Source organism: Palaemon carinicauda, chromosome 26, assembly GCF_036898095.1.
Source record: "Palaemon carinicauda isolate YSFRI2023 chromosome 26, ASM3689809v2, whole genome shotgun sequence".
Classification (NCBI taxonomy): domain Eukaryota; kingdom Metazoa; phylum Arthropoda; class Malacostraca; order Decapoda; family Palaemonidae; genus Palaemon; species Palaemon carinicauda.
In genome coordinates, this window is record NC_090750.1 from 100,696,539 (window position 1) to 100,722,269 (window position 25,731).

At 41.5% G+C, this 25,731-nt stretch overlaps 1 protein-coding gene across 1 annotated transcript in view; it reads right to left on the minus strand.

Moving 5' to 3' along the window:
- Polr3C (RNA polymerase III subunit C) overlaps positions 1-25,731 on the minus strand; it is a 155,482-nt gene that overhangs the window by 37,551 nt on the left and 92,200 nt on the right. Inside the window, exons 5-9 of the mRNA XM_068350018.1 lie at positions 17,533-17,676; positions 17,024-17,214; positions 4,748-4,901; positions 4,422-4,614; positions 120-287 (exon numbers count right to left, since the gene is read on the minus strand). Coding sequence (XP_068206119.1) covers positions 120-287; positions 4,422-4,614; positions 4,748-4,901; positions 17,024-17,214; positions 17,533-17,676 — 850 coding nt within the window. The remainder of the gene's footprint in view (positions 1-119; positions 288-4,421; positions 4,615-4,747; positions 4,902-17,023; positions 17,215-17,532; positions 17,677-25,731) is intronic.

A 25,731-nucleotide genomic window follows, 5' to 3' on the forward strand; every position in this document is an offset into this window, starting at 1 on the left:
ACAAATAATCTGACCTTGAGTTCTTCACAAGTTAGTACAGCAATTCCAACCCATGCCAGTCAGTTCAATAATATACTAAATGCTATATAAAATTAGTAAAGTATGACAAAAGAGCTTACCTCTTGAATTTGTTCTTCAGTACCACCCGACTGTTTAAGATTCTCCACAATTGTGGCCACACGGATACGTTTCTCAAGAAGTCGACGATTGTCAGCAGCTCTCGTTTCTCTTTGTACCATAAGGTTGTACATACTTTTGTAGCACCATTCTAATATCATTCGCACAACCTATTGATGAGAGATAAAAACTGATGAATAATGAAAGTATGAGGTTATGTAAGAATCAGAATTTTTTTTCTCTGTGTTAACTATAAATGAAATGAAATACAGTAGTCCCTCACCATTTCATGCCTCATGTTTCACGCCCTCAGTGCATCGCGGATTTCCAAAAATATTCATCAAAAATTAGAAAAAATGGTGCGAAAGTTACGCGGGCGCTAGCAGAAGGCAGATAGAGTACATTAGAACATCAGGTATCAACACGGAGATGACGCGCAACTCAAAATCCACCTCTCTGATTCGCTGCCCATCTTGGCTCCAGAATCTCGCAAGCTAATTGGCCGAGCCGCCGAGATGCTTTACCCAGCATCTCTCCCTGCTGTACGTCCCGCGAAGGGAGACCGCATTCATTGTTCTCTCTCGCTCGTGTTGCTTAGTCTTGCCACATGGAACTTTTACTGTTTTCTTGTGCTTTTTAGTGCAAGATGGTGCTTGTGACGCCCTTGAAAATGGCTCCTAAATGCCCTCTACCCTCTACATCCTCTAGTGAACCCAAGAAGAAGTGAAAAATTATGATGGTGAACCAGAAAGTGAAATTATTGGACATGCTTAAGGCAGGCAGTAGCTGTACATCTGTTGCCCGAATTTACAGAGTGAATGAATCGACGGTTCGCTACATAAAAAAAGATGAAATGAAAGTCCGTAAAACTGCCTCAATAACATTCTCCATGGACACTAAGCGCATTGTGATTCGTCATAATAAGACGATTGTGCAAATGGAAAATGCGTTATCAATGTGGATATCGGACTGTCGGGAAAAAAAGGTTAGTCTCAATACCAACATGATTCGAACCAAAGCCAAAACCCTGTATGATAACCTTGTTCCTGAAGGAAAATAAAACGAAGACGACAAAGGTGATAATGACTACAAAGATGATCCTGCCCCATGAGAAAAACGTGGTTTTGTTGACAGCAAGGGCTGGTTCAAGAAATTCAAGAGGAGGTTTGGCCTTCACAGCGTTCCTTTGTATGGGGAGGCCACCTCGGCAGACCAAGAGGCAGCTCTTCGTTACGTCGAGGACGAGTTCCCGAAATTGATTAAAGAAGCTGGCTATCTCCCAGAGGTGTTCAATATGGATGAGACTGGCCTCTCCTGGAAGAGGATGCCGTCCCGGACGTTCCTTTACAATGATGAAGTGAAGAAGCCAGGGTTCAAGGCCCACAAAGATTGCGTCACTCTCCTCATTTACGGGAATGTCGCGGTCTTCATGCTCAAGCCCTGCTTAATTTACAAGTCCTTGAATCCTTGGACTTTGAAAAACAAAAACAAAGCCTTGCAGCCCGTCTGCTGGACGAGTAATAAAAAGGCATGGATAACCAAAGCCCTTACACTTGACTGGTTTGTGAACTGCTTTATCCCGCAGGAGAAGCTGTACCTCGAGGAGAATGGGCTGCCCTTTAAGGTCCTCCTCTTGATGGACTGTGCAGGAGGACATGCAACAGACCTCCCAGTGGAGTTCCTGCCCCCCAACACCACTTCCCTCATATAACCAATGGATCAGCGGGTTATTCGGGCCTTCAAGGCGCTCTACACGAGGTCCACGATGGAGGGCCTCATCTCCTCCATCGACGAAGGCAATGAGGACTTTAGCCTCAAGAGATACTGGCGGGAATACAACACTGCGACGTGCCTGGCCAACATTTAGAAAGCTCTTAATGAGATGAAAGAGCAAACACTGAATACAAGTTGGAGAAAATTGTAGCCAGACGTTGTTCATGACTATGAGGGATTTACGCCAGACGTTCACCACTCCACAGTAGATAAGGATGTGAGGCTGGCACGGTTAATAGCCAACAAAGGTTTCTCTGACGTGACGATGGAAGACGTCAACTCACTAATTAAGTGCCACTCAGAGCCCCTAACCTTGCTTCTCTAGATGTTGAAATTGTCTTTTCCTCTTTAGTATGATGAAATTCTTGCCGAAACCAAGAAAAACAGACGTAAAAGCCAGCAAATGTCAGAGGTCAAACTCAAACGTGTACTCTCTCCGAGGTTTAGGCTAGCACTGAAAGGTTTAATGATAACTTTGTGTTGCAACTCATGGAATCTATACAGATGCCTTTGCTCACAATTTGTTTTATATTAAAATGTAAATATTATCAAAGTTTATGATAACTGAAGAAATACTGCATTTTCAAGTAGAGATCAATGTTTTTTGCCTATTGAGTTGCTTTTACTAATTACAGTACCCAGTAACTGTGAAGGTAAAAGGAATTTTGACAAAATATTTCATACACGCATTCTCCGTTGCCATACGAAGCTCAGAGAATTTTTCAGTATTTTGTGTTTTTCATCGTATACCCTCATATATTGGCATACCGGCCGGGCCCCTTTAAGAGCTTAAAATGACTATGATGGTATGAATAGTAAAAGTGTTCATATTTATTATCATTATTATAATTAAGTTCTTATTATCTAATCATTTAGTCATACAAATAACAGTAAAGTAAATGTATTGTGATCTGATGAATCTGCTGTGACGCATGCAAATCTAATAATCTGTGCTTATTATTATTATTACATCAGAGAAATCTATGACTTAATGGGAAAAATCCTGCTTACGTGAAGTTTAGAATGTTCTAGGAGGATTAGGTGGAGTTTAGAAAGGAAGTGTCATCATTTGATATGAGTCTCAATTCCAAAATTGTTTCATCTTAGTAAATAGGGGTTTCTTTGAGAAAGTGTTTTGATCAATTGAACAAGAATATCTTTAGTTACCTCCTATATTATGATAATGTAAAATTCTATTGCAAAGATTCTTATGAGAACTATTTTGGGAATGAGGTCTTGTGGGCATCACATGGCAGTTATATAGCTCGAAACGAAGTACGAGTAAATATAACAGTACAGTACTGTAATTGAACAGACACATCTGGTCAGTCTCCTGATGAACCCCGTCAACAAAAGATAAGTTTTCCTTTGGCTAATGATACCTCTGTTCTCATATGTCTCTGATCTCAATAATTAACAATTGTGTTTGAATTACTAGTGATAACATAAATGTCTCAGGCTAGTACCATTTTTTAGTTTGAATGGTTTAGCATTCCAGTATTAATTTAACTAAAAGTCTAATACCCTTTTTCAGTTTGAATTGCTGATGGTTACTAAAGTGATCAATATAAGTGTCTCAGCATAGGACCATTTATTGTAAGAATTGTTTTTTGAAGTGTTAAAACTATCTCCAACCCTGAACTTTTTGTAATCTGCTGTGAATGCCATTAAGGGCGTATCAATCAGTGGATCGAAGCCAATTGTATAATGTAAACCAGTGCTCTGTCTGTAGCAGCATCTAAGCGTCTTTTGCATATCTTTAATTGAATACAGCATCATTGAGATTTGTCCAGATTTAGTACAGGCGAGTGTACACAGAGATATAAAAATTTAGATTATGTAAAATATGTAAGGTAAAACCTTCTTGATACCGCTTTATTCCATTGTGATATTTTTTAAAAAGTGTGTAGCATATTTTCTTTAATAATGGAATGAAATTACATTTTTGTAAGCCATCCATATTATTTCATTTTTTATTATTTTTTACAACTTTGTTACCACCTTGAGTCTGGTCATTTCTACTCTTAAAACTATTTAAGTTGTAGACCTAAAGAACTCTTAAGTTAGAACATTTCTGACACTACATTTTCTGAACTTTAAAACAACTAAAAATCTAACATATCAGATAACCAATTTTATGTATACAGTCAGCCCTCGTTATTCGAAGGTTCTATCTTCGCAGTTTTGGTCATTCTTGATACAGAAAACCATAATATAACGCATTAGATTGTCTCATTATATTACTAGAGGCATGAGCCTAATGAAAGAAAGGAAAACGGTTAATTAAATTTTTTGGGGGGTCGGGTAAATGTTGATTAATTCAAAGCTTTCAGAGAGAAACAATATGAACATCAGATGAGTATTCAAATAAATCTTTTCATTACAATTTTGTTTTTGTTGGGTAGTAAAATAAAAATTAATAATATATATCAAGAGTTAAAGAAGGCAGATACATTTGTGCATTAAAACCTTCTAAAACACTGCATGCTCTTCTAATAAATAGAACACAAACAAATAAAAAAATTACTTACGGAGGTCATGTCCACATGAAATAAAAAAATACTCTTGTTTGCAGGTGATGGAGCTAAAGTTTTGCGAAGCTCATGGATTCTGAGGAAGTTATCATGGAGTAGTTTGTAAGATAAAATGTTTGCCTCTTTCTTATCAATCATACTTAATTCCCCAATCTGATCTTGCTCCATCATACGGTGATGTCGAATCAGTCTTCAAGATAAAATAAACGATTACTTCTTACAGCATATCATAAAGAATTTCCTTTATTGCAGCACTGTAATAATAAAATTTGCATCTTACACTCAACTAACGAATTATAAAATTTTAATCTAATATACATTACCTGAAAATGCGAGATGCTTTTGAGCCGAATCTGTCTTGTACAATGTTGTCAACTAAAGCATGGGTGAGAGCCTGAAAGGCATTGAACATGTTGATTCTGTATTCACCACCACCAGCATCACCAACACGCTGGACACATCCTCCACTTTGTTCCTCTAAATAGAATAAAACAAAGTCACTCCATGGATTATAAGGATCGGCAGTTTCTAAAAACTTCTTATTTTCTCCCTTTCAAAAAATGTTCTTACCTTTCAGAACTACTCATATTTTTAAAAAACACCTCTAACTTCAAAAGAATGTTTCTACAAATGCACCCAATATCTGATTATGAGAAATAATACTATTATGTAATCATTGTTATTAATGACATCTTTAACGATACCGCCTTAGTTGGAATTGCCTGAAGCAACAAGCCGAAGCAAAATTTTTTTTCACATGCTCAGATACTGGTGCATTCCAGTAACTTAGAAGAATAAATTATTATTATCATTACTGTACATGAAAAGGATGGAAATTTACCAGCCCTATGGCCAAATTTGACTCCTACAGAGCTGGCACAAATAAATTCAGGATATATACAGTCAAGCCTCGATTTTCGAACAACTTAGGTCTCGAACAAATCAGAGTTCGAACAAAGAATTTTAGATTTTTTTGCTTCAGATGGCGAACAAAATTTCGGAACTCGAACAACCCCAAGATGAGCCGAGACAACCCGACGACGTGGCTCAGATGCCGACTGACGCTCTCTCGCGTTATCTTTAGTATTCAGCTGTATGCAGACGTGTTCCTTGTGGTTTATGAAAATATTGACTGTATTTTGTGTTTTGCTTTGTGTATTAACCCCTAATCATGCCTCCAAAGAAAGCAAGTGCAAGTAGTAAAGCTGGTGGTGATAAAAAAAGGAAAGTAGAGTGCAAAACTATTGAGTTTAAGAAAGAATTAATAGCGAAATATGAATCAGGTGTGAGTGTGCCTGATTTAGCAAAGGAGTTTGGCATGGCAAAATCAACAATAAGCCCCATCCTAAGAAATAAAGATGCTCTTAAAGCAAGTGGTGTTGTTAAAGGATCGACCGTATTTAGCAAACGAAGGCCACAGGTATTGGAGGAAGTGAAAACTTTCGCTTATTTTCATAAACGAGCAACAGTTAGCAGGGTGTAGTGTTAGCAAGGACGGGATTTGTGGCAAAGCAAGACAACTGTATGGGGATTTGATAAAAAAAAAAAGACCCTAGCATGGTTCCTGAGGGGTTTGATTTCAAGGCAAGCAGAGGGTGGTTTGAAAAGTTTAGGAAGAGAAGTGGGATACACTCCGTGGTTCGTCATGGGGAGGCCAGAAGTTCAGACAAGGATGCTGCGGAAAAGTTTAAAGTCGAGTTTGCTAATTTCATCAAGGCCAAGGAATCTCTTCTCCAGCAAATTTTTAACTGTGACAAAACTAGGCTTTTTCGGCAAAAAAAAAATGCCCCGAAAGACTTACATCACACGTGAGGAGAAGTCGATGCCAGGTCACAAACCTATGAAGGATAGGTTTACACTCTTGCTATGTGGTGATGCTAGCGGTGATTGCAAAATAAATCCGCTTCTTGTTTATCATTCGGAGAATCCCAGAGCATTCAAAGCGAATAATATTATGAAGAGTAAATTGCCTGTTATGTGTAGGTCAAACACAAAGGCTTGGCTAACCAGACAATATTTTACAGAGTGGGTGCATGAGGTGTTTGCCCCAGCCGTGAAAAAATATTTGGAGGAGAAGTAGTTGCCGTTACGCTGCCTTCTTGTGATGGATAATGCTCCTGCCCACCTTCCAAGTTTGGAGGATGACTTCAGCTGATGAATTTGATTTCATCAAAATCAAGTTTCTGCCTTCAAATACAACACCACTGCTCCAACCCATGGACCAGCAAGTCATCGCGAATTTCAAGAAATTGTGTACCAAATTCCTTTTTCACCGATGCTTCGAGGTGACTAGTGACACTCGGCTAACCCTTCGAGAATTTTGGAAGAATCATTTCAATATCTACCACTGCATCACCATAGTCGACAAAGCCTGGGACCAAGTGGCATATAGGACCATGAACTCAGCATGGAGGAAATTGTGGCCCAATTGCATTACTGAGCGCGAGTTTGAAGGGTTTGAGTATGTTGCTAGTACCAGCACAGCAGCTGATGTCCAGGAGGAATCTCAAGAGAATAGGCAACTCATTGATGACATTGTTAATATGGGCCAAAATCTCCGTTTGGAGATGGACAGCAATGATGTCGTGGAGCTACTGGATGATCATCGTGCTGAGCTCACCACAGAAGAACTCCTGTACCTTCAGGAGGAGCAGAAGATGACGTTGGAGGAGATGTCTTTTGATGAGGATGAGGAAAGGAATGATGTCCCAACTGCTGTTATCAAAGATATGTGTGCTAAATGGAACAAACTCCAGAACTTTGTGGAACTGTATCACCCAGATAAAACTGGAACTAGCAGAGCTGTGTATGCTTTTGATGACCTTGTCATTAGCCACTTTCGTAAAGTTCTTAAAAGGCAGAAACAAGTTACACTTGATACTAGATAAGTTCTTTACAAAAAGGAAAGAACACCCTGTGGCAGAGTCTTCCAAACCGAAGAGATTTGCTGGAGAGACATCACCCACAGCCTCCCTCTCCTCTCCGACAACCACGTTCATTAAGCTATCTACAAATCACCAGAAAGGTAAAAATATTCATGCATTGAAAATCGTTTTTATTTTTTTTGTGTTACAATTGGTAAATATAAAAAATGATTTTGATGAATTCTAATTGCATATTGTTCATTAATAGGGTATTAGTTTGGAAGGATTGACTTAAAATTATATAATATACTTACTTTAACAGCGGTATATAGTTTTATGTTCAAGTAAAATATGAATATTTACCAGTAATTTTATCTTTATTTATTTATGGTACTCCAGCTGTTGTTTACCTTTTTGCCAAGAGATGGCAGCAGATGGTGGTTGCTGATATGCTGACATTGAGTGAATTATTATGTAAACAGTATGTGAAAACTAACAAACTGTTTTATTTCTATACTTTCATAAACAGAAATACAGCCTATTTTATAAACTAAAAACATAGATATCTTAGTAACAATTGTTTCTTTTGGGAAATATGAAATATACTTTGGTAGCATGCCTTAATCAGCTGATTTGTTAAGTATAAATGTGAACAATGTAAAAGATTGAAATTTGCTGTTTGTTTACAAATACAATACTAAAATGTTCGCATTGTTCCTGGAATCGGATAAGAGGGATTCCACCCTTCGGCAATATGATTCTGCTGTAAAGAAGTTAGCGAGGTTTCTGAGGGACTCGGATGTTCAGACAATGACTGCCAATCTGGCAGTTACCTTTTTCAGAACTTTGTTTGAAGGGGGGCTACCTCGAAGAAAATATTTCAATTCGGGTTCAATATTGATCTTACGGATTCATATTTCTCATCTATTCCCAAGGCTTGTGCTAGGCTAAAACCGGCAACCCGTCCACACGCGGTTTCTTGGTTTCTCAATGATGTCCTTAAATTGGTTTCTGACATTGATAATGACTCATGCTCCTACGTAACGATTCTTAGGAAAACTTTATTTTTGTTAAGCTTAGCTTCCGGAGCCAGAATATCTGAACTCTCGGCCTTATCTAGAGAACCGGGTCACATTGACTTTCTTTCGTCTGGCGAGGTCTTGCTCTCACCAGATAGGCGTTTCTTAGCGAAGAATGAGGATCCCCAGTCTAGATGGACTCCGTGGAAGATTGTTCCACTATCTCAGGATCTCTCCCTGTGCCCTGTTTACACTCTGAAAGCTTACTTGAATAGAACTTCTAATACGTCTTCAGGCCCTTTGTTTGTTCGAGAACTTGGAGGAACTCTTCCCCTGAAGGGGATTAGGCAGCAGATTCTTTACTTTATTAAACAAGCCAATCCTCATTCAGTACCCCATGCCCATGATGTCCAGGCAGTGGTGACCTCGGTTAATTATTTCCATCACATGAACTTTGAAGACTTGAAACGATACACCGGTTGGAAATCACCTAAAGTCTTTAAACGTCACTATTTGAAATGTTTAGAGGCCCTTAAATTTGCAACAGTGGCAGCTGGGAGTATAGTTCCTCCGGATATAGAAGAACCATTATGATTAGGTCCTATCGTTTTACACCCTCTTTTTTTCTTTTATGTCTTGTTTCCTTTTATGGAGGGGCCGTAACCTGCCTTGCCTACTCTCCCTACCGTCCCTTTGTTATTCATTTGGTTTACACCCTACCCTCTGATTATGATGTGTATTATGTATTTATGTCTTTGTTTGTTATAATTAAATTTTTGATTCTTGAGAGTTTCCCCAGTACATCTGACTGTTTATTGTGGGAGTTCCCTGTCTTCTGTACTTTGTGTTTTTGATAGTTTACGTTTTGTTATTAAACTCTCTTATAATTACATGTTCTGTTTTTATTTTCAGTTCCTTATTTTTTGGGTATTCCCAAGCTTGGGACCATTTCTCTGTTATGATTTCACGGAGCGGCACAGGTCGAGCCCAGAAAAGGGATTTTGACGAAGGAAAAATCTATTTCTGGGCGAGGAACCTGTGTCGCCCACCCTTCTCCTTTTCCCTCACCCTCGCTAGTCCAAGCTTGGGGTGCTAGGAGGAATAAAGGTAGGAGGGTGGGGAGGTGTAGGGGTGAGGGGAGGATAATCGTAGTAGAAGTCAGCAGTCGGGTGTAGGTCGGCACCTCGTTGTTCCAGGGGATGTTGATGAAGGAGAGGTCTAACTGGTGAGGGAACTATGGTCGTGGTTCTATCACGCTCCAGTAACTATACCGACACTCATTGAAGTGAGCGAGCTGTGTTAGTTAATTCCTGGCATTCCATGCATCCTCTTTTTTTCTGGTATATTTAGCAATATTTATGCCTTAGAAATGGTGCTATAAGGAGCATTTCACGGAGCGACACAGGTTCCCCTCCCAGAAATAGATTTTTCCTTCGTCAAAATCCCTTTATTATTGGATACAGTTTAATCAAAATCTGGTTATTTGAAATATAGCTGTAATATTTCACCACAATAAATGGATATACAGTGCTGTACAATGTACAGCTAGAGCTGGGACGAGCTGGGTGGGGGGAGAGTGAAGTTGAGAGAAGCAAGCCAAGTGCAAGGGGCGCATGCTATTTGAAATCATCGCGCTGCAAGATTTTTTATCGTGAATATTTGATTTATTATTTAACAGGTATTGCAATTCTCTGGGTCACATATAAGTGAAATCGCGACGTATGAAATTACTGTACGTAAAATGCGGGCTGACTGTTGTCAGGTTCCCAGAGGATGTTGGTGAGTAAAGTCTTGCAAACTCATTTGGTGAAGCGAGCGCTAGCGAACGTTGACGACACTAGTCAGGTTCTCAGATGCGGTTGGCTTAAGTTCTTGCAAACTCATTTGGTGAAGCAAATGCTGGAGGGTGTTGTAGACCATTGGAAGGCGAGTGCTGAAGATCGTTAGCTGTAATTGTATTGTAGATGGCAAGTACAGACTACCAAAGTAGTGTGTACTTGAGGCAACAGCAAGCATGACTTATAAGCTTTATGCCCTCCTACCAGAGGAGGTATTTGCTTGCAAGGTGATGAAAAATACTAAGCTGAACTTATCGAACAGCAGGTTCTTACTCGTGAGAGGCAGAACCCTGAGGCGCAAGTCTGGAAGGGCATGGCCTCATAAAACTTCCTGAGCTTTTGTTGTGCCCAATGGATACGAAGCAGACATAATTTATGTAGGCAATAGCCCAAAAGGGTTATCACCTATAAGACTCGTAGATGGGAGGGGCGGCGACCGCAAGCGTTCGGCAGGCATCACCATCTATGGCATAAACCCAGAAGGGAAAAGCTAATAAGACTAGTTGGGCCCTAGGGGCACGATAGGTAGCGACTGCAAGCGTCGGCAGGACCACTCTGGAGAGGGGCATCATACTTGAGGATATGAAGGATGTTCATCAGCGGAAGGAGGTGTTTGGTGTAGCGAACTTACATACCCTTAGCCTGCTGTGAAGACTCAGACTGAGGGCAGGCATTGTAAGCTATGAGCTGTGAAACGTGACCTAAGTTAGTTTCTGAGTTCTCTTTGAAAGGGCATGAATTGTATTTTCTATTAAAGGACAAGGACATCGCTGGAGATGTGATCACAGAGACGATAATTTGCCACAAGCCCGGCACCATTTTCAGTGATCTCGTGAGTGCTCACGCCGTAGACGACGCAGGAAAAGGGACATCACAACATACATCTCCAGAGTTCAAGTCTTCATGTGGGTGGTTTCAAACATTCAAGAAGGTATGGCATTCATTTGGTGATGCCGCATGGGGAGGCTGCCAGCTCGGACACGAAAGTGGCCAAAGCCTTTGTTGAGATGTTCGATGAGTTGAGTTTCCAGGAGGGCTACAGTCCCCAGCAGGTCTTCAACTTTGACAAAACTGGACTTTTTTTGGGAAAAAAAATGCATTGTCGGACCTACATCATGGCAGAAGAGAAGAAGCTGCCCAGGCATAAGCCTATGAAGGACAGGCGTACCCTTGCACTCTGTGCAAACACCAGTGGTGATTGTAAGGTCAAGCCCTTGCTGGTGTATCATTCAGAGATGCCTTGAGCCTTCAAGTCCTACAAAGTGCTCAAAGAGAAGCTTCCAGTGATGTGGAGGGCTAATACAAAAGCTTGGGTAATGCGGCTATTCCTTGTTGAGTGGGTAAACCTCTGTTTCATCACAACCATAAAAAAAATATTTAGAAGAGAAGCACCTCACTCTGAAATGTCTGCTGTTGTTGGACAATGCCCCTACTCACCCTCCTAGCCTTAAGGAAGCTATCCTTCTGGAGTATCCCTTTATCAAAGTGCTCTACCTTCCACCTAACACCATCCCTCTCCTCCAGTCCTTGGACCAGCAAGGGATTAAAACTTCAAAAAGCTCTATACATAAATATTTTCCAAATGTTTCAAAATCACCGACAGCACAAGTTTTGAACAGTTAGAAAAATCTATCTTTTAAGGATATGACGAACAAAACAAATTTTCAATTGGTTTTAGCGTTGGCAAAAAACACAAGTGAATTATGTTATATTATTAATAATCATCATTCAGTAATTAGGATATTAATTGTATTGCATGAGAACGCTACCAACAATTCCATGATTTCTAATGCCACTGCCAGATGTTGGCGTGTGTTGCTGTTGTTGTTATATTCACGCTTAGTACAATAAAGTTAAGTTCTAACATATGAGTTTATATCCTGAATATCACCTCTAATATTAAGCATCAACACAAATCACAAACAATGTGATCTTGTCACTTTTACCTTCCTTCAAAGCCAAAAATAATTTTAAGACAAATAGACTGCTTCAATTTCTTCACATCTCTTCACTAAAACAGGATGAAGATAGTTCAGTATAAAATAGTTTTCTTTGTCCAGCAAGGTAGTAGAGGTAGTGTCCTTGATTTCTTCTGTGAGCTGGGGGTTGACCGTTGATCAAAGAAACTATGCCATCCTAAGTTAAAAAATTTTCTGCAGAAGCTCACAAGGAATTAGATTAAAGAATTATAAAATGTTTGAATGTGAATATACATGATATTAGGGGTGCAGCAACTTCCCTCAATTTTTGTAGGAATCTTTCTTTGGAAAATGTTTTAGCAACATATCAATGGCATACCATGTTAGTTTTTTTCTAACATTATCTTAAAGAAGCATGGTTTGCATATAAAGACCGATGGGCTTTAGGCCCCATGTTGAAACGGGATGCCATCTCTAGGGCCAGGAGAATGGCGGTGTATATTAGGACTGAGTACTCTACTTCTCATAAGTCCTGCTATGAATGTGGATGTCATGAGATTCAGGTAATAAAAGTTTGTGACAGGCATAACAACTTGTATTTGTGTTGGATCTACCAGAATCGAGACAGGAATGATTCTATCTTCGATTGTCTTCTTACTATTATAGCTAAGATACAAGAAGATGATAAAAAGGCCTCTTTTGTCTTTGTTGGTGCTTTCAATGCTCACCGTAGGGAGTGATTAAGTTCTATCTCTCCAACCGATCGCCATGGCTTAAGAGCTTTAGACTTTGCCTCTGAATCTGGCTGTGAGTAAATCATAAGTGAAGCTACTCACAGGTCTGGTAACTGCTTGAACCTCGTATACACCGACTCCCCTGGCGTTATAACAAGTAAGGTTGGTTCTCCAGTCGGGACATCTGATCATGCCTTGATTTCATTAGAAGTGAAGACTGAGCAGCCTGTCCCTTATGTATCATACTCATGTAAAATTCATATGAAATCTCAAGCAGACTGGAATGAGATTTTGCATGATCTTTTGGGCTTGAATTGCTCCCAAATGCATAGTAGTGCTGATCCAGCAGTCCCTTTGAATGAAAATCTAGTCAACATAATTGATAGGCATATCCCTTCTCGTGTGCGAAGGTACCAAGTGAAGACAAACCATGGTCCAATGATGATTGTAGACGTGCTTATTTGGAGAAGCAGGAGGCGTATCATCTTTAAAAGGGTAACAGATCACATTTGACCTGGAATAACTATACTTAGCTTAGAGATCTTGCTCAGAGAGCTTATGCTTCAACTGGAAAGGAATACAATCTAACCATAAAATAAACCGTTTCTGGTAAAACCCTGGAACGTAAGTGGTGGACTACCCTTAGAGCTGCACTCTTTGGTGTCGATGCAAAAGTTTCTCCTTTACTTAAACCAGATGGCTGTCACTCACTGTCCAAAGGGAAAGTCAACCCTTTTGGTTGATGTGATTGACAGTGAGCAGAGTAATGACAAACTCAAACTTCCTCATTCCTGTTTTCCTGAGGCTAAACCAACTAGTTTAGCTTTTCGATCTCATGAAATTAAAAGCTCTATTGATGGACCTTGAAGCTTATGGAGTTGTAGACCCAAATGGTATTTTTCCTTGGTTTTTTAAAAAGACTGCATATCTCTTAGCTCCAAAGTTATTTGTTATTTTGTGCAAGTTAGTAAGAAGAGAAGCTTTTAGCACTAGTTGGAGAATTGGTAATGTTACTCCACTATTATTGTTATTGTTATTGTTGTTATTATCATTATCATTATTATTATTATTATTATTATTATTATTATCATTATTATTATTATTATTATTATTATTATTATTATTACTTGCCAAGCTACAACCCTAGTTGGAAAAATAGCCAAGTGAAGAAAAGAAACAAGGAAAATTAAATATTTTAAGAAGAGTAACAATATCAAAATAAGTATTTCATATATAAACTATAAAAACTTGAAACAAAACAAGAAGAGAATTAAGATAGAATAGTGTGCCTGAATGTACCCACAAGCAAAAGAATTCTAACAAGACAGTGGAAGACCATGGTACAGAGGCTATGGCACTACCCAAGACTAGAAAACAATGGTTTGATTTTGGAGTGTCCTTCTCCTAGAAGAGCTGCTTACCATAGCTAAAGAGTCTCTTCTAATCTTACCAAGGGGAAAGTAGCCACTGAACAATTACAGTTCAGTAGTTAACCCCTTGGGTTAAGAAGAATTGTTTGGTAATCTAAGTGTTCTCAGGTGTATGGGGACAGGAGAATGTGTAAAGAGTAGGCCAGACTATTCGGTGTATGTGTAGGCAAATTGAAAATGAACCGTAACCAGAGAGAAGGATCCAATGTAGTACTGTCTGGACAGTCAAAGGACCTCATAACTCTCTAGCGAGATAGTATCTCAACGGGAGACGAGTGCCCTGGCTAACCTACTACACAAAATGTGTTTGTGGTAGCTCAAGTGCAACTGATTACTGTACCGCCCAATTTCCATAACTCCCATATTATCTAAAGTTTTTGAAGGTCTTCTGGTTTGCTGAAAGTAATCATCTGTTCCCTAGTTTGTAATTTGGTTTACGTAAAGGCCTTGGAGCGTGCGATGTCCTTCTTACAATCTCCAATGCTATACAGAAATCCTTTGATTGTATTCAGGAAGTTCGTATGATTGGCCCTGATTTTAGCGCTGCCTTTGACCTTGTTAATCATTAGGCCCATGATTTCAAATTCAAACAGTTGGGAGTGGGTGGGTCATTTCTTAGCATTATTATTGAGTTTTTAAGTAATACATCTCAAAGAGTTGTTGTTGATGGGCACCATAGTGAGTATAGGTATGTGATATCTGGTGTTCCACAGGGTAGCGTTCTTGGCCCATTACTTCTCATACTATATACACATGACATGTGGTTCAGCCTAAAAACAAGCTTATTGCATATGCAGATGATGCTACTCTCTTTACATCAATTCCATCTCCTGAATGTAGATCTGGAGTTTCTGAATCTCTTAATAGAGATCTAGCTGAAATTAGTGTATGGTGCAAATTAGTGGTCATGAAGTTGAACCCTAACAAAACTCAAAATATGATTGTAAGTAAATCAAGGAGAGCGGCTCCTCAACATCTGTATCTCAACATTGATAATGTTTCTTTAACTTTGTATGACTCTTTTAAACTTTTAGGTGTGATTTTCGACAGCAAATTTACTTTTGAGAAACACAGTAGGTCTGTGTATACTTCAATTACACAAAAAATTGGCATATTAAGAAAGCCTTTAAGATTTTTGGTGATCAATCTTTTCTGAAGAAGTATTTTAATTATTTCACTCTACCTCGTTTCGAGTATTGTTCTGTCTGGTGTTCAGCTGCTGATTCTCATCTTAATTTGTTGGACAGAAACTTACGGTCTATTAAATTTCTTATTTCTGATTCAATTAGTTCATTATGCATGTTGCATAAGAATTTTCATAATTCTGACCATCCTTCACATTCAGATCTTCCTGGACAGTTCCATTATGTTCGTAATACTAGGCATACAGTTAATTCTAATAGTCAGACCTTCTCCATCATGAGGCTCAATACTACACGGTATTCTAGAAGTTTTATTCCAGCTTTGACCAATTTGTGGAATGATCTACCTAACTGGGTAGTTGAATCGGTAGAACTTGAAAGTTTGAACTTACAACAAATGTTTTTATGTTGAATAGGCTGACGTAAGTCTTTTGATAGTTTATACCTGTATATGAAATATCTGTTTTAATGTTGTTAATCTTTTGAAAATATTTTTAATTGTTCATTACTTCTTATATCGTTCCTTTATTTCCTTATCTTCTTTTCTCGGACTATTTTTCCCTGTTGGAGTCCTTGGGCTTATGGCATCTTGCTTTGCCAACTAGGGTTGTACCTTAGCTAGTAATAATAATAATAATAATAATAATAATAATAATAATAATAATAATATAATACATCAAATGCCATTCTCTGGCTTCGATTCATCAATACAGTATATAGGTTTATATGATATTTATATAGAGCATCAAGTTCATGGATACTGGAATTGACCCTTCCTATGAGAATGTTTTCCTTCATGAGTGATTTTGGGCATATGGATGCAGGGCACAAGGTACTTCCGGTATGACCAAGGGTGAATCATGAGGATATTCAATTTCCTCAATTTTCTGCCTCTTAGGAGAAATGTCATGAAACTGATCAATCAATTTAATTTAAAGAGGCTTTGAATATCTTGCCCCTTCCCCCTAAAAAAAAAAAAAAAACTCAGGGTTTCCAAGATTGAAAAAAATGAATTGCTGCCTGACCCCGGGGTCGCCTCAGGGCACGTACCACACTGCCAGAGGTTGACCCCGTAGAAAACGGGAAGAGGGAGGTAAACTATACAAAAAGCTGGTCGGTTAGGTAGAGTTAACCAGTAACTCCTAAGAAGGTAGTTCTAGGTAAGTAACCGTGTTGGAACAAAAATGAATTGAAGGAAGGGGTATTGGGGCAAATGTAATTTGTTAGTAACCACACAAATGCTCTGAACAGGTGAAATTATGAACGCACCAGAGCATATTCAAAGGACCATATGCGCAACATCCAGTTAGATATAGAAGAAATAAAGTGTCCACCAACACTTAGCATTCCTAGACTTCAATTCTAATCATATTTCCTCATCCAATCAGTAATTGTAATTTTTGCAAAAATCATACAAATAGTCACAAGCTGAATCAAATCATTTACATGCATGAGTCAGCTCTATAAAACACTAACAGCCATTGGTTAATAGCGTTTTGCAACAGTTGAATGAATGGTTGGCATCTCCTACCCCTCACTCACATACTACTACTGTATTTAACTGCCTTCTTACCATTTTTCAAAGATCACATAGGAATACTTTTTGATTTCATCATCAGAAAAATAATACAGTTCCAATAAAGTATTACTTACCTATAATTTTCAAATAGTGCTCTAAATACTTAAGATCTTTTAAGTGATCCCTTATCTCGGAAACTGTAACAATGTTCATCACTGGAGCCCACGGATCAGATCGGTTGTAAGATACCTTCAGCATGGCTCCCAAACATTCTCCAGCGAGAGGATCAACTCTTCTAACAATACTGTTACGAATTTCGCTGTCCCTATAAAAAAATTACCAAGCATTTACAATCAATTTCATATAATATATCTATGAAGGCATTTCTCAATAGAAAAGACAATTCGGTAGAAAATTTAAGTCATGGTTAGTAAAACTCTTGAAACGTTATTAGATAACTCCAAGCATTATAAATTAGTATAATAAAAATGAACTGAAACCTCCATATGTTGAAAAAATATAATAACAACTTTTGACAGAACTGTAGAAACACAAAAAACATTATAAAACATGAATTATCCTAGTGTACTGTACTTACATTAACCAATATAAAAATAAAAACTTTACACAAAGTTTAATATACCTAAATTCCATGTGAAACCTATCATAATTTATCCTCCAAAATATATCTTTATCAGGGTGACTTGAAGCATGGTCAGTTTCTCCAGCAATATGCAAATGAACTGCTTGCTGCAAAGCCTTCAAGTCTAACATCTCTGAATTTAATCTGTAAATAAGTGAGAAAATTATAGCAATTTTAAAGTATAAATATTTGAAACAGAATTTCTATAATAAAATCTTTTACTTCTATATTCACCTGATGTTCATATTGCTTTTTCTATAGAGGATCGCTCTATTGACGTTATCCCATAAAATTTATAAAAATGATTTCTCACTTTCTTTCATTTAAAAAAATATATGCCCCCAGTATCGTAATGAGGCAATATCACAAATTTTTAAGTAATTTGTATTTTTCCTAACATACTTACCTAGAACTACCTTCTTAGGAGTTACTGGTAACTCTACCTAACCGACCAGCTTTTTATATAGTTTACCCTCTTTCCGTTTTCTAAGGGGTCAACCTCAGGCAGTGTGATATGTGCCCTGAGGCATAATGAGGCAATCTAGTGGTTAATGGTAAGTAACAAGCTAAGAATAGTCTGTTCGTCAGTTTTGAAGCTGAAAGTATTCCCTATTCCTTGACATTACAAGTCAGTGGGGAGGTAGGTAGGCATGCACAGTACATGATCATCAGATGAGTTGAGAAATGCAAAAAAATTTTTACCAAATTTATGTTTATGATTTTGAACTGCTCCTGATGTTCATGTTGCTGGCTCCTACACTCTGATGGAGGTGGGATGGCAGTAAATTAAAGAGATAGGCCAATAAAGTTTGAAATGAATAACCTAATTAGAATTCTAGACTCAATAAGTCTAGAATTTAATGGGATTCATCTCCAAAACAGTTTGCTAATAGGACTATAGTCTGTTTTACTTATGATATTTGAACTGTCTAAATAATTAAGCTACTTAATTTCATTAATAAAGATGAAAGCAAAAAGCATAAACAACGAAAGGACCTTATTTCCATTGGCGAGTCCAGCTGAAACTGGATACAGGCTAGGATCCCCAGATGTGGGGGAGAAGGAGACGAAGAAGATCGATGGATGTCCTTCTTAAAACCTAGTGTAACCCAGCATCCTCAACCAATGGTTACTGTCCCCTGAAAGGGCGTAAGGTAGTAACAGCATCTGTTGACCTGTCACAATAGGCCCTATAAAAAGGGTGTCTAGAGACCTATGTGTCACGTCGCTCAAATAGTGAGCAGTGAATGTAGATTGGCGTTTCCAGACCCCAACACTCAAGACTTGGGAGACTGAGAAAATTCTCTTAAACGCCAGAGAGGCAGCCACTCCCCTAACTTGATGTGCTCTGGGTTGTGCTGCCTCTGGGTCTCCGTGAAAAGACCTCGCAATAACTTTCTTAAGTCAGAAAGAGATGGTGTTGCGAGAGACTTTCTTCTTTACCCTGGGTACAAGGAAGAGATGATGGAGACGTGGTCTGAAAAGTCTGGTGCGCCTCAGATATTTCTTTGACGCCCTGAATGGGCATAGTAATGACTGGACTGCATCCTGTGTTACCTATTTTAAGTGGAAATACTCAAAATCTTCCATCGGTAGATGAAGGATTATGAGTCTAGCCACCAAGCCCGGTACGAAGTTGAGAGACACTCCCCCCCCCCATCTCTTAGAATGGGTGACGTAAGACAGACCATGTAGCTCACTGACCCTTTTAGCAGAGGACAGAGGTATGAGGAAGACGGTCTTTAGGTTTAGAGAGTAGTCTGAGGCCCTTAAGGGCATATAGGGCAGACCCTTCAGCGAACGTAAGACACGTCTCAAGGAGATGGTCTAATCTCAAGTGGGGGCAAGATCACTCCAACACCGAAACAACCAAGGTGATGTCTACTGAGGCGGAGAGATCAACCCTTTCTCTGTCTACAGATGAGGCTCAAGGCTGCGCGATAGCCCTAAATCGCCGAGACTGAGAGAAGCTTCCCTTACTGAGGTACAAAAGGAAGTCTGGGAACTACTGATCCTTCCTTTTGAGGATCCAATTGCTTCACATTGTTGCTGTTGTAGTGATTAAGAAGTCCATTGTCTTAGCCCCAGCAGTTAGGACTTCTTATAGGGTCTGCCTAGAGTTTTGGTTTGACAAGTCCTCGTGGCTCGCAAGGTAGCCGACTGTATCAGACCACGTGTCAAGCAAGAAGGGACATTGAAGTCGCTTCCCTTGCCGAGGCTTCTGTGACTGAGAAGACCCTGGAAGAGTTGAGTGTCTCTTCGAGGATAGTCTGGTGTGAGCCTCGCCGTGAGGGAATCTAAGATCAGAGGAGAAGGTTGACATCTCTGAGCTCGGAGAACAGACCAGGTTTAAAGATCGCTCAAGAAAGGCAGAGGCGAGGGACAGTGACATTGCACTAGCCGTTAGGACAATGTCCTAGAGACTGACCATATATGGTCAATGACCAAGCCTCCTCTCCATCCCAGCTAGGACTAGGGAAGGCCAGGCAGTGGCTGCTGAAGACTCAGCAGATAGTTCTATAGGCTTCCCCCAACCTTAGTTTACAAGGATGGTAAGGTTGTAGGCACTGAAGGCTCTAACGAGTCTGGGCAGGACTCGAACCCCAGACTGTCAATACATAGCCTGTCTAAGGCTGGAGAGTCAAAGGGCCGAGGAGACAGATGCAAATCGCCGAGGCCTGAGATATAACACATAGTTCTTAGAGTTCTTAAATAGGAGGATTCTAAGTCCCTCGACAGCAGCACTCACGAGGAATCCTCAGGCTGCGATAATTTCTCGCGTGTTATTTCAGGAAAAAGTGGAGACGCGAGTAGCAGACAAACCTTATATCTTACCCCTCGTATCTTTCTTATCAAAAGGGGAAGAATGGTAGAAGTTGGAGTGTCTGGAGGTAATGGCGAAGACCGCTGACGAGAGTCGGATGGCTCTGTCATAAGAGTAAACTCTTAATGACGATCATCGCGTGCATAGCACTAATTGCGCGCGTGCACGGACACTCTGTGTTAATTGTTACGAGAGCCCGATTACTCTGTATAACTGAAACTAGAAGGTTCCAAGTCGTGTGAACTCGAAAGTCCAACATGACAGAGGCCCGAAGGACTCCTAAGGTCATGAGAGCCCGTAGGATAAACATGACGAAAGTTTAAAGACTCCCGATCACGCCCAGCGAAAGGTGATCGTCACGAGACCCCGAGGGGTCAACATGAGGGGAACCAGTAGGATCAAAAAGACGTCTCCTACCAGCACGAGGGGGAGAACGTCAGGGATGAAAATAACTCCTCCGGAGGGTAGATTTGTTCTTCCGAAGGAGAATGTCGCTTAATACAAGGCTCTCGCTCCGCCCCTGGAGGAGAACCAAAAAGCGTAAAAGGGAGGAGCGTAGATCAGTAAATTCCTACAAGTTTCTTCTCGTGATTGGTAGGAAGGTTCTCCCTAAGGAGATCGCCTAAAACAAGCTTTCTCCCTGCCCTATGGGGAAAAGCATAGGCGTATTAATTTTTCTCTCTCAACGAGGGAATTTTCCAAGAGAATGAGACCAACCTGACCTCTCTATGACAAAAATTAAGGCTGTTAGAGTAATTTTTAAAAAATATACTGCAAAATGTGCTAGAAAAAAAATAACCCCTGGGGGTTAAGGGTTGGAAATTTCCAAATACCCTGGGGGTAAAAGGGTTAATGAATCCAAGTGATGATTTTGTAAAACAAAATCAGTTTGTTTGCTTCAATATTTGTTAAAAGCATTGGAGTGGTCAACTCTTTGACCCAGCTGGTCATCACAAAAAACTTTTTAGACCCAATAGACTGACAGCATATTGAGAGTATGATTTTATTCATAATTGAAAACTCTGAGCAATGGGAGTGTTGAACTCCATTGGCAATACCATCAACTGTGATTAGCAGATCTCTCATTAGACTTTTCTCAAGTACCATGATTTCTTGTGGCTATGTTTACAATCGCTCGAGTTGTCTTTAAGGTATTCTCTCTAGGTTTTAAATTTGCTTTTTGTTCCGTAACTGAAATACAAACCACGCTATTTAATATGGGTAATTACTTTCGGCGTAGCTGAAATGATGAGCCATTAGAATTTCAACGAGGGTTTACTACCCCACCGCTAGTTAGCCGGGGGTAGGGAGGGTAGCTTGCTACCCCCCCACACACCTGTGATTTAGCTCACTTTGCTTTCGGCTTGGGTGGTAGTCGGACGTGTCCGCTATCACCCTCGCCTCTTTGACAGCCATTAATGCTTTTTGTCTTTTTACTTACTTTTTCTTATACTGTACTTATAATATAGATATAAACATTAAGTTTTCTTTTCAGTGTTTGTGCTGTGTGTGTGATGTACGACAACGAAACTTGCGTGTGCAAGGCCACCACAGTTCCACTTCGTGGGGAACGACCTCTCCCTTTCTGGTCCATCAGGCTTCCCGTCAGCTTATATCCGTTAACTCGGCCGCCGCAGGGGAATCGTCATCGCCTGGACTCTCTTCATTCATCTATTATCTTCGCTTTTCCTACGGGAAACTTGGATTCGCGACGAAGGGAAGGTAGCCTTTTTTTAGATTGACTACAGTCTCTCTCTACTCGAGGTCGTTCACCTTTACTACACTACATACTATTACGATAGCTCCTTTCCCATTGCGGGTTAGATTGATTTTTTCGTTGTTTGTCTCAATTATTTTTAGTGAAATCTAATTGTATTTTAACTTTTCAGCTTCTCCGTGGGGAACACATCCCTTCGGGGGTCAGTGGTTCTCACTATTAGTGTATATTCTTAGATGATTTAGATAATTATAATTCTGTTACAATTCTGTTTTTATTAGTTACTCCGGCCCCCTTCTCCCGTGGATGCCATCTGGAGAAGGAGGGCGCATACTTAATTCTTATTTTATGTTATTCCCTCGGGGTTCCTCTTTGGAGTTCCTCCCTGGGGGATTTCTGTTAAAATAATTATTCAATTTTATTTTCCCAGTTAACTATACAGTTTTTCTTCGTTCGACTAAAGTGTGCCAACGAAGCAGAGCTGTCCTGTTCAAGACTGAGGAGTCTGCTGTCACTGCCGAGCTGTCCTGTTCATGACTGGGGAATCTGCTGTCGCTGCCGTCCCTCAGAGGACGTCATCACGGGCGTTATCCCTTCTCTTAGAAGTACTCCCGTGACAACGTGCCAGAACTTCAGATCATCTTAGAACGCTAAAGGAAGTTTGCCTCCAGGGGTTGGACAACTTCCCTTCCGAGGGAGGTTTCCTCCCCAGGTATGAGGATTTCTCCCTTCAGAGGGAGGTTTCCTCCCCAGGTATGAGGATTTCTCCCTTCAGAGGGAGAACTTCCCATACCTTAATAACTTCATTGTCTTCAACTCACTTGCTGACCATCGGCCAGACTTTTCTCCCCCCTTGCTGAGTTTCTCTTCCTTCAGGGGTGGAGCACAGTCTTAGCAAGTCTCTTCTACGAAGTGTTCACCTCTCTCATTCGCGAGAGAGGCCACTCATAGAGACTCCTCTTCGGAGGATCGTTCCTGATAAGGTCAGCTTGCTGATCCAACGGCCCTAAGGGGCGTCACAGGTCTCTTATACGAATTGTCACCTCTCTCGTTCGCGAGAGAGGCAACTCATAGAGACTCCTCTTCGGAGGATCGTTCCTGATAAGGTCAGCTTGCTGATCCAACGGCCCTAAGGGACGTCACTGGTCTCTTCTACGAAGTGTCACCTCTCTCGTTCGCGAGAGAGGCCACTCATAGAGACTCCTCTTCGGAGGATCGTTCCTGATAAGGTCAGCTTGCTGATCCAACGGCTCTATGGGGCATCACCACGAGTGTCTCCAAGTCTCTTCTACGAAGGGCACCTCTCTCGTTCGCGGGAGAGGTCTCTCATAGAGACCCCGCCTCAGAGGATCAAGCAGAACTTCCAGTGATGATCGTCCTGCCAGCTGACCTACAGATCTACCAGCTCAACCTTGCGCTGCAACGAAGGACTTCGGTCCTGGACTCTAAAGCAGACCTGCTTACGGTCCTCATCGGAGGATGCCCAACCTTTTTTTAAGGACACATCCCAGTTCCTGATCGTCCTACCAGCTGACCCTTCAACCTAGCGCGTGAACCGCGCGCACACGCTTGCAGACGATCTTTTTACGCGCGCAAGCGCCAACGATCTTCTTACGCGCGCAAGCGCCGACGATCTTCTTACGCGCGCAAGCGCCAACGATCTTCTTACGCGCGCAAGCGCCGACGATCTTCTTACGCGCGCAAGCGCCAACGATCTTCTTACGCGCGCAAGCGCCGATGATCATCCGCGCGCGGGTACTGATGGTTTCCCGCACGCGCAACGCTACCTTAGCGCGCGCGCTCGCCAATCTTCTAACGCGCACAAGCGCCGACGATCTTCTTACGCGCGCAAGCGCCGACGATCTTCTTACGCGCGCAAGCGCCGACGATCTTTTCCGCGCGCGGGTACCGATGGTCTCCCACGCGCGCCAATAGTCTTGCGTGCTCGCGCGCACCGATGGTCTTCCGCGCGCGCACCAACAAACTCGTACGCGCGCGTGGTGCCAACATTCTGGCCCTGACGAGCTCTTCATTCTGATCCTGCACGTCAATCTGATTCCTGTGCACTCTATGAAGTCTCGCCCGCGCGAGCGTTTCAAGAGTCTCCCGCGTGCGAGACCAGGGTATTTCCCATCGCGCGAGCGTCAGCGCGCTCCCCAACGCAATTGCGAATACCCTCTCAGCAACGCGCGGTAAGGGCGCCATCACCGCATTCCCCCCCCCTGCCCCCCCGCAAGCACAGAACAGCGCGCTTGCTGGTAGGGGGGAAGGTTCCAGAAAGGTCCAGGGACATTTCTTCCTTATCTTTTTTCTTCTTACAGGTTGCTTCCCCTTTAGAGGGAGTGTCTGACAGCGCAGCCGTCAGCCGGCAGCCCTGGTTTGGGGCTCTGATCAGAGCAGTAGTACAGGCTTTCATGCCTGTTCTCTCTGAGTTGGGCCACAAATCCTTGGCTGCATCCACTCCCCTGAAGAGGAAAAGAGGAGTTTCTGACGCGGTAACTTCGAGGCAGGCACCCTACCCCCTCAGACTTTGCTCCTTCCCCTTCGGACGAAGATTTCCCGTCCTCAGGAGAGTCACGTGAGGTGAGACGTTCCCCATCACACCATTGAGGGAAACCCCACCTCGTGTAGTAAAGTCTTCTCGAATAAGGGTGGAGAAGAGCCTGCCTCCGTCGTTGTTGGAGTCCTGCATCCCTCCCAAGAGGGAGTCAAAGGACTCCAAGACAATACCGGGAGGTCCCTAGCACCGAAATCTACAGGCTCAGACATTCTTCCGTTATGGAAACGAACCTGTTCGAGCCTAAGGACGTGAAGCAGGACCTCAGGCCAATGGTCAGAATCAGAAAAGTGGCTCCATATAAATCTGCTAGAAATGAAGGCCGTATTCCTGGCACATCAACAGTTCCGACAATACCTGGCGGGTCACTCTGTGGTGGTGATGAGCGACAACACCACAGTAGTGGCTTACATCATCAAGCAAGGAGGTACCTTTTCAGAGCAGCTATCCCATCTCGTAGTAGAGATACTGAGATGGACCGAAGTCCACTCGATTCCACTATCGCCTCGCTTCATTCCAGGCAAGAGGATTGAGCTCGCCGACAGTCTGAGCAGAGCGTCTCAGATAGTGAATACCGAGTGGTCTTTGGATCATCTAGTAGCCAACAAAGTCCTGACTTTGTGGGCTTCCCCGACGGTGGGTCTGTTCGCTACAGTGCTGAACTTCAAGCCCCCGCTGTACTGCTCCCCAGTCCCGGATCCCAAGGCACTCTGGCAAGATGCCTTCCAACAACGGTGGGACAACACCGACGTGTACGCCTTTCCCCCGTTCTGTCTGATGAGGACGGTGCTCAACAAGACCAGAATATCGGTCAATCTCTCGATGACCCTTATAGCTCCGCTATGGCATCACACAGAATGGTTTCCAGACCTTCTGCAACTACTAACGGAGCTTCCGAGAGAACTCCCTCCGTGACACGAGCTACTCAAACAACCACACGCCAACATCTTTCACAAAGCCGTAGCTTCGCTTCGACTTCACGCCTGGAGACTATCCAGCATCTCCTCACTGAAAGGGGATTTTTACAACAAGTTGCGAACAGGATGTCTGGACACCTGCGTAGGTCATCCGCAGGGGTCTACCAGGCAAAGTGGAGAGTTT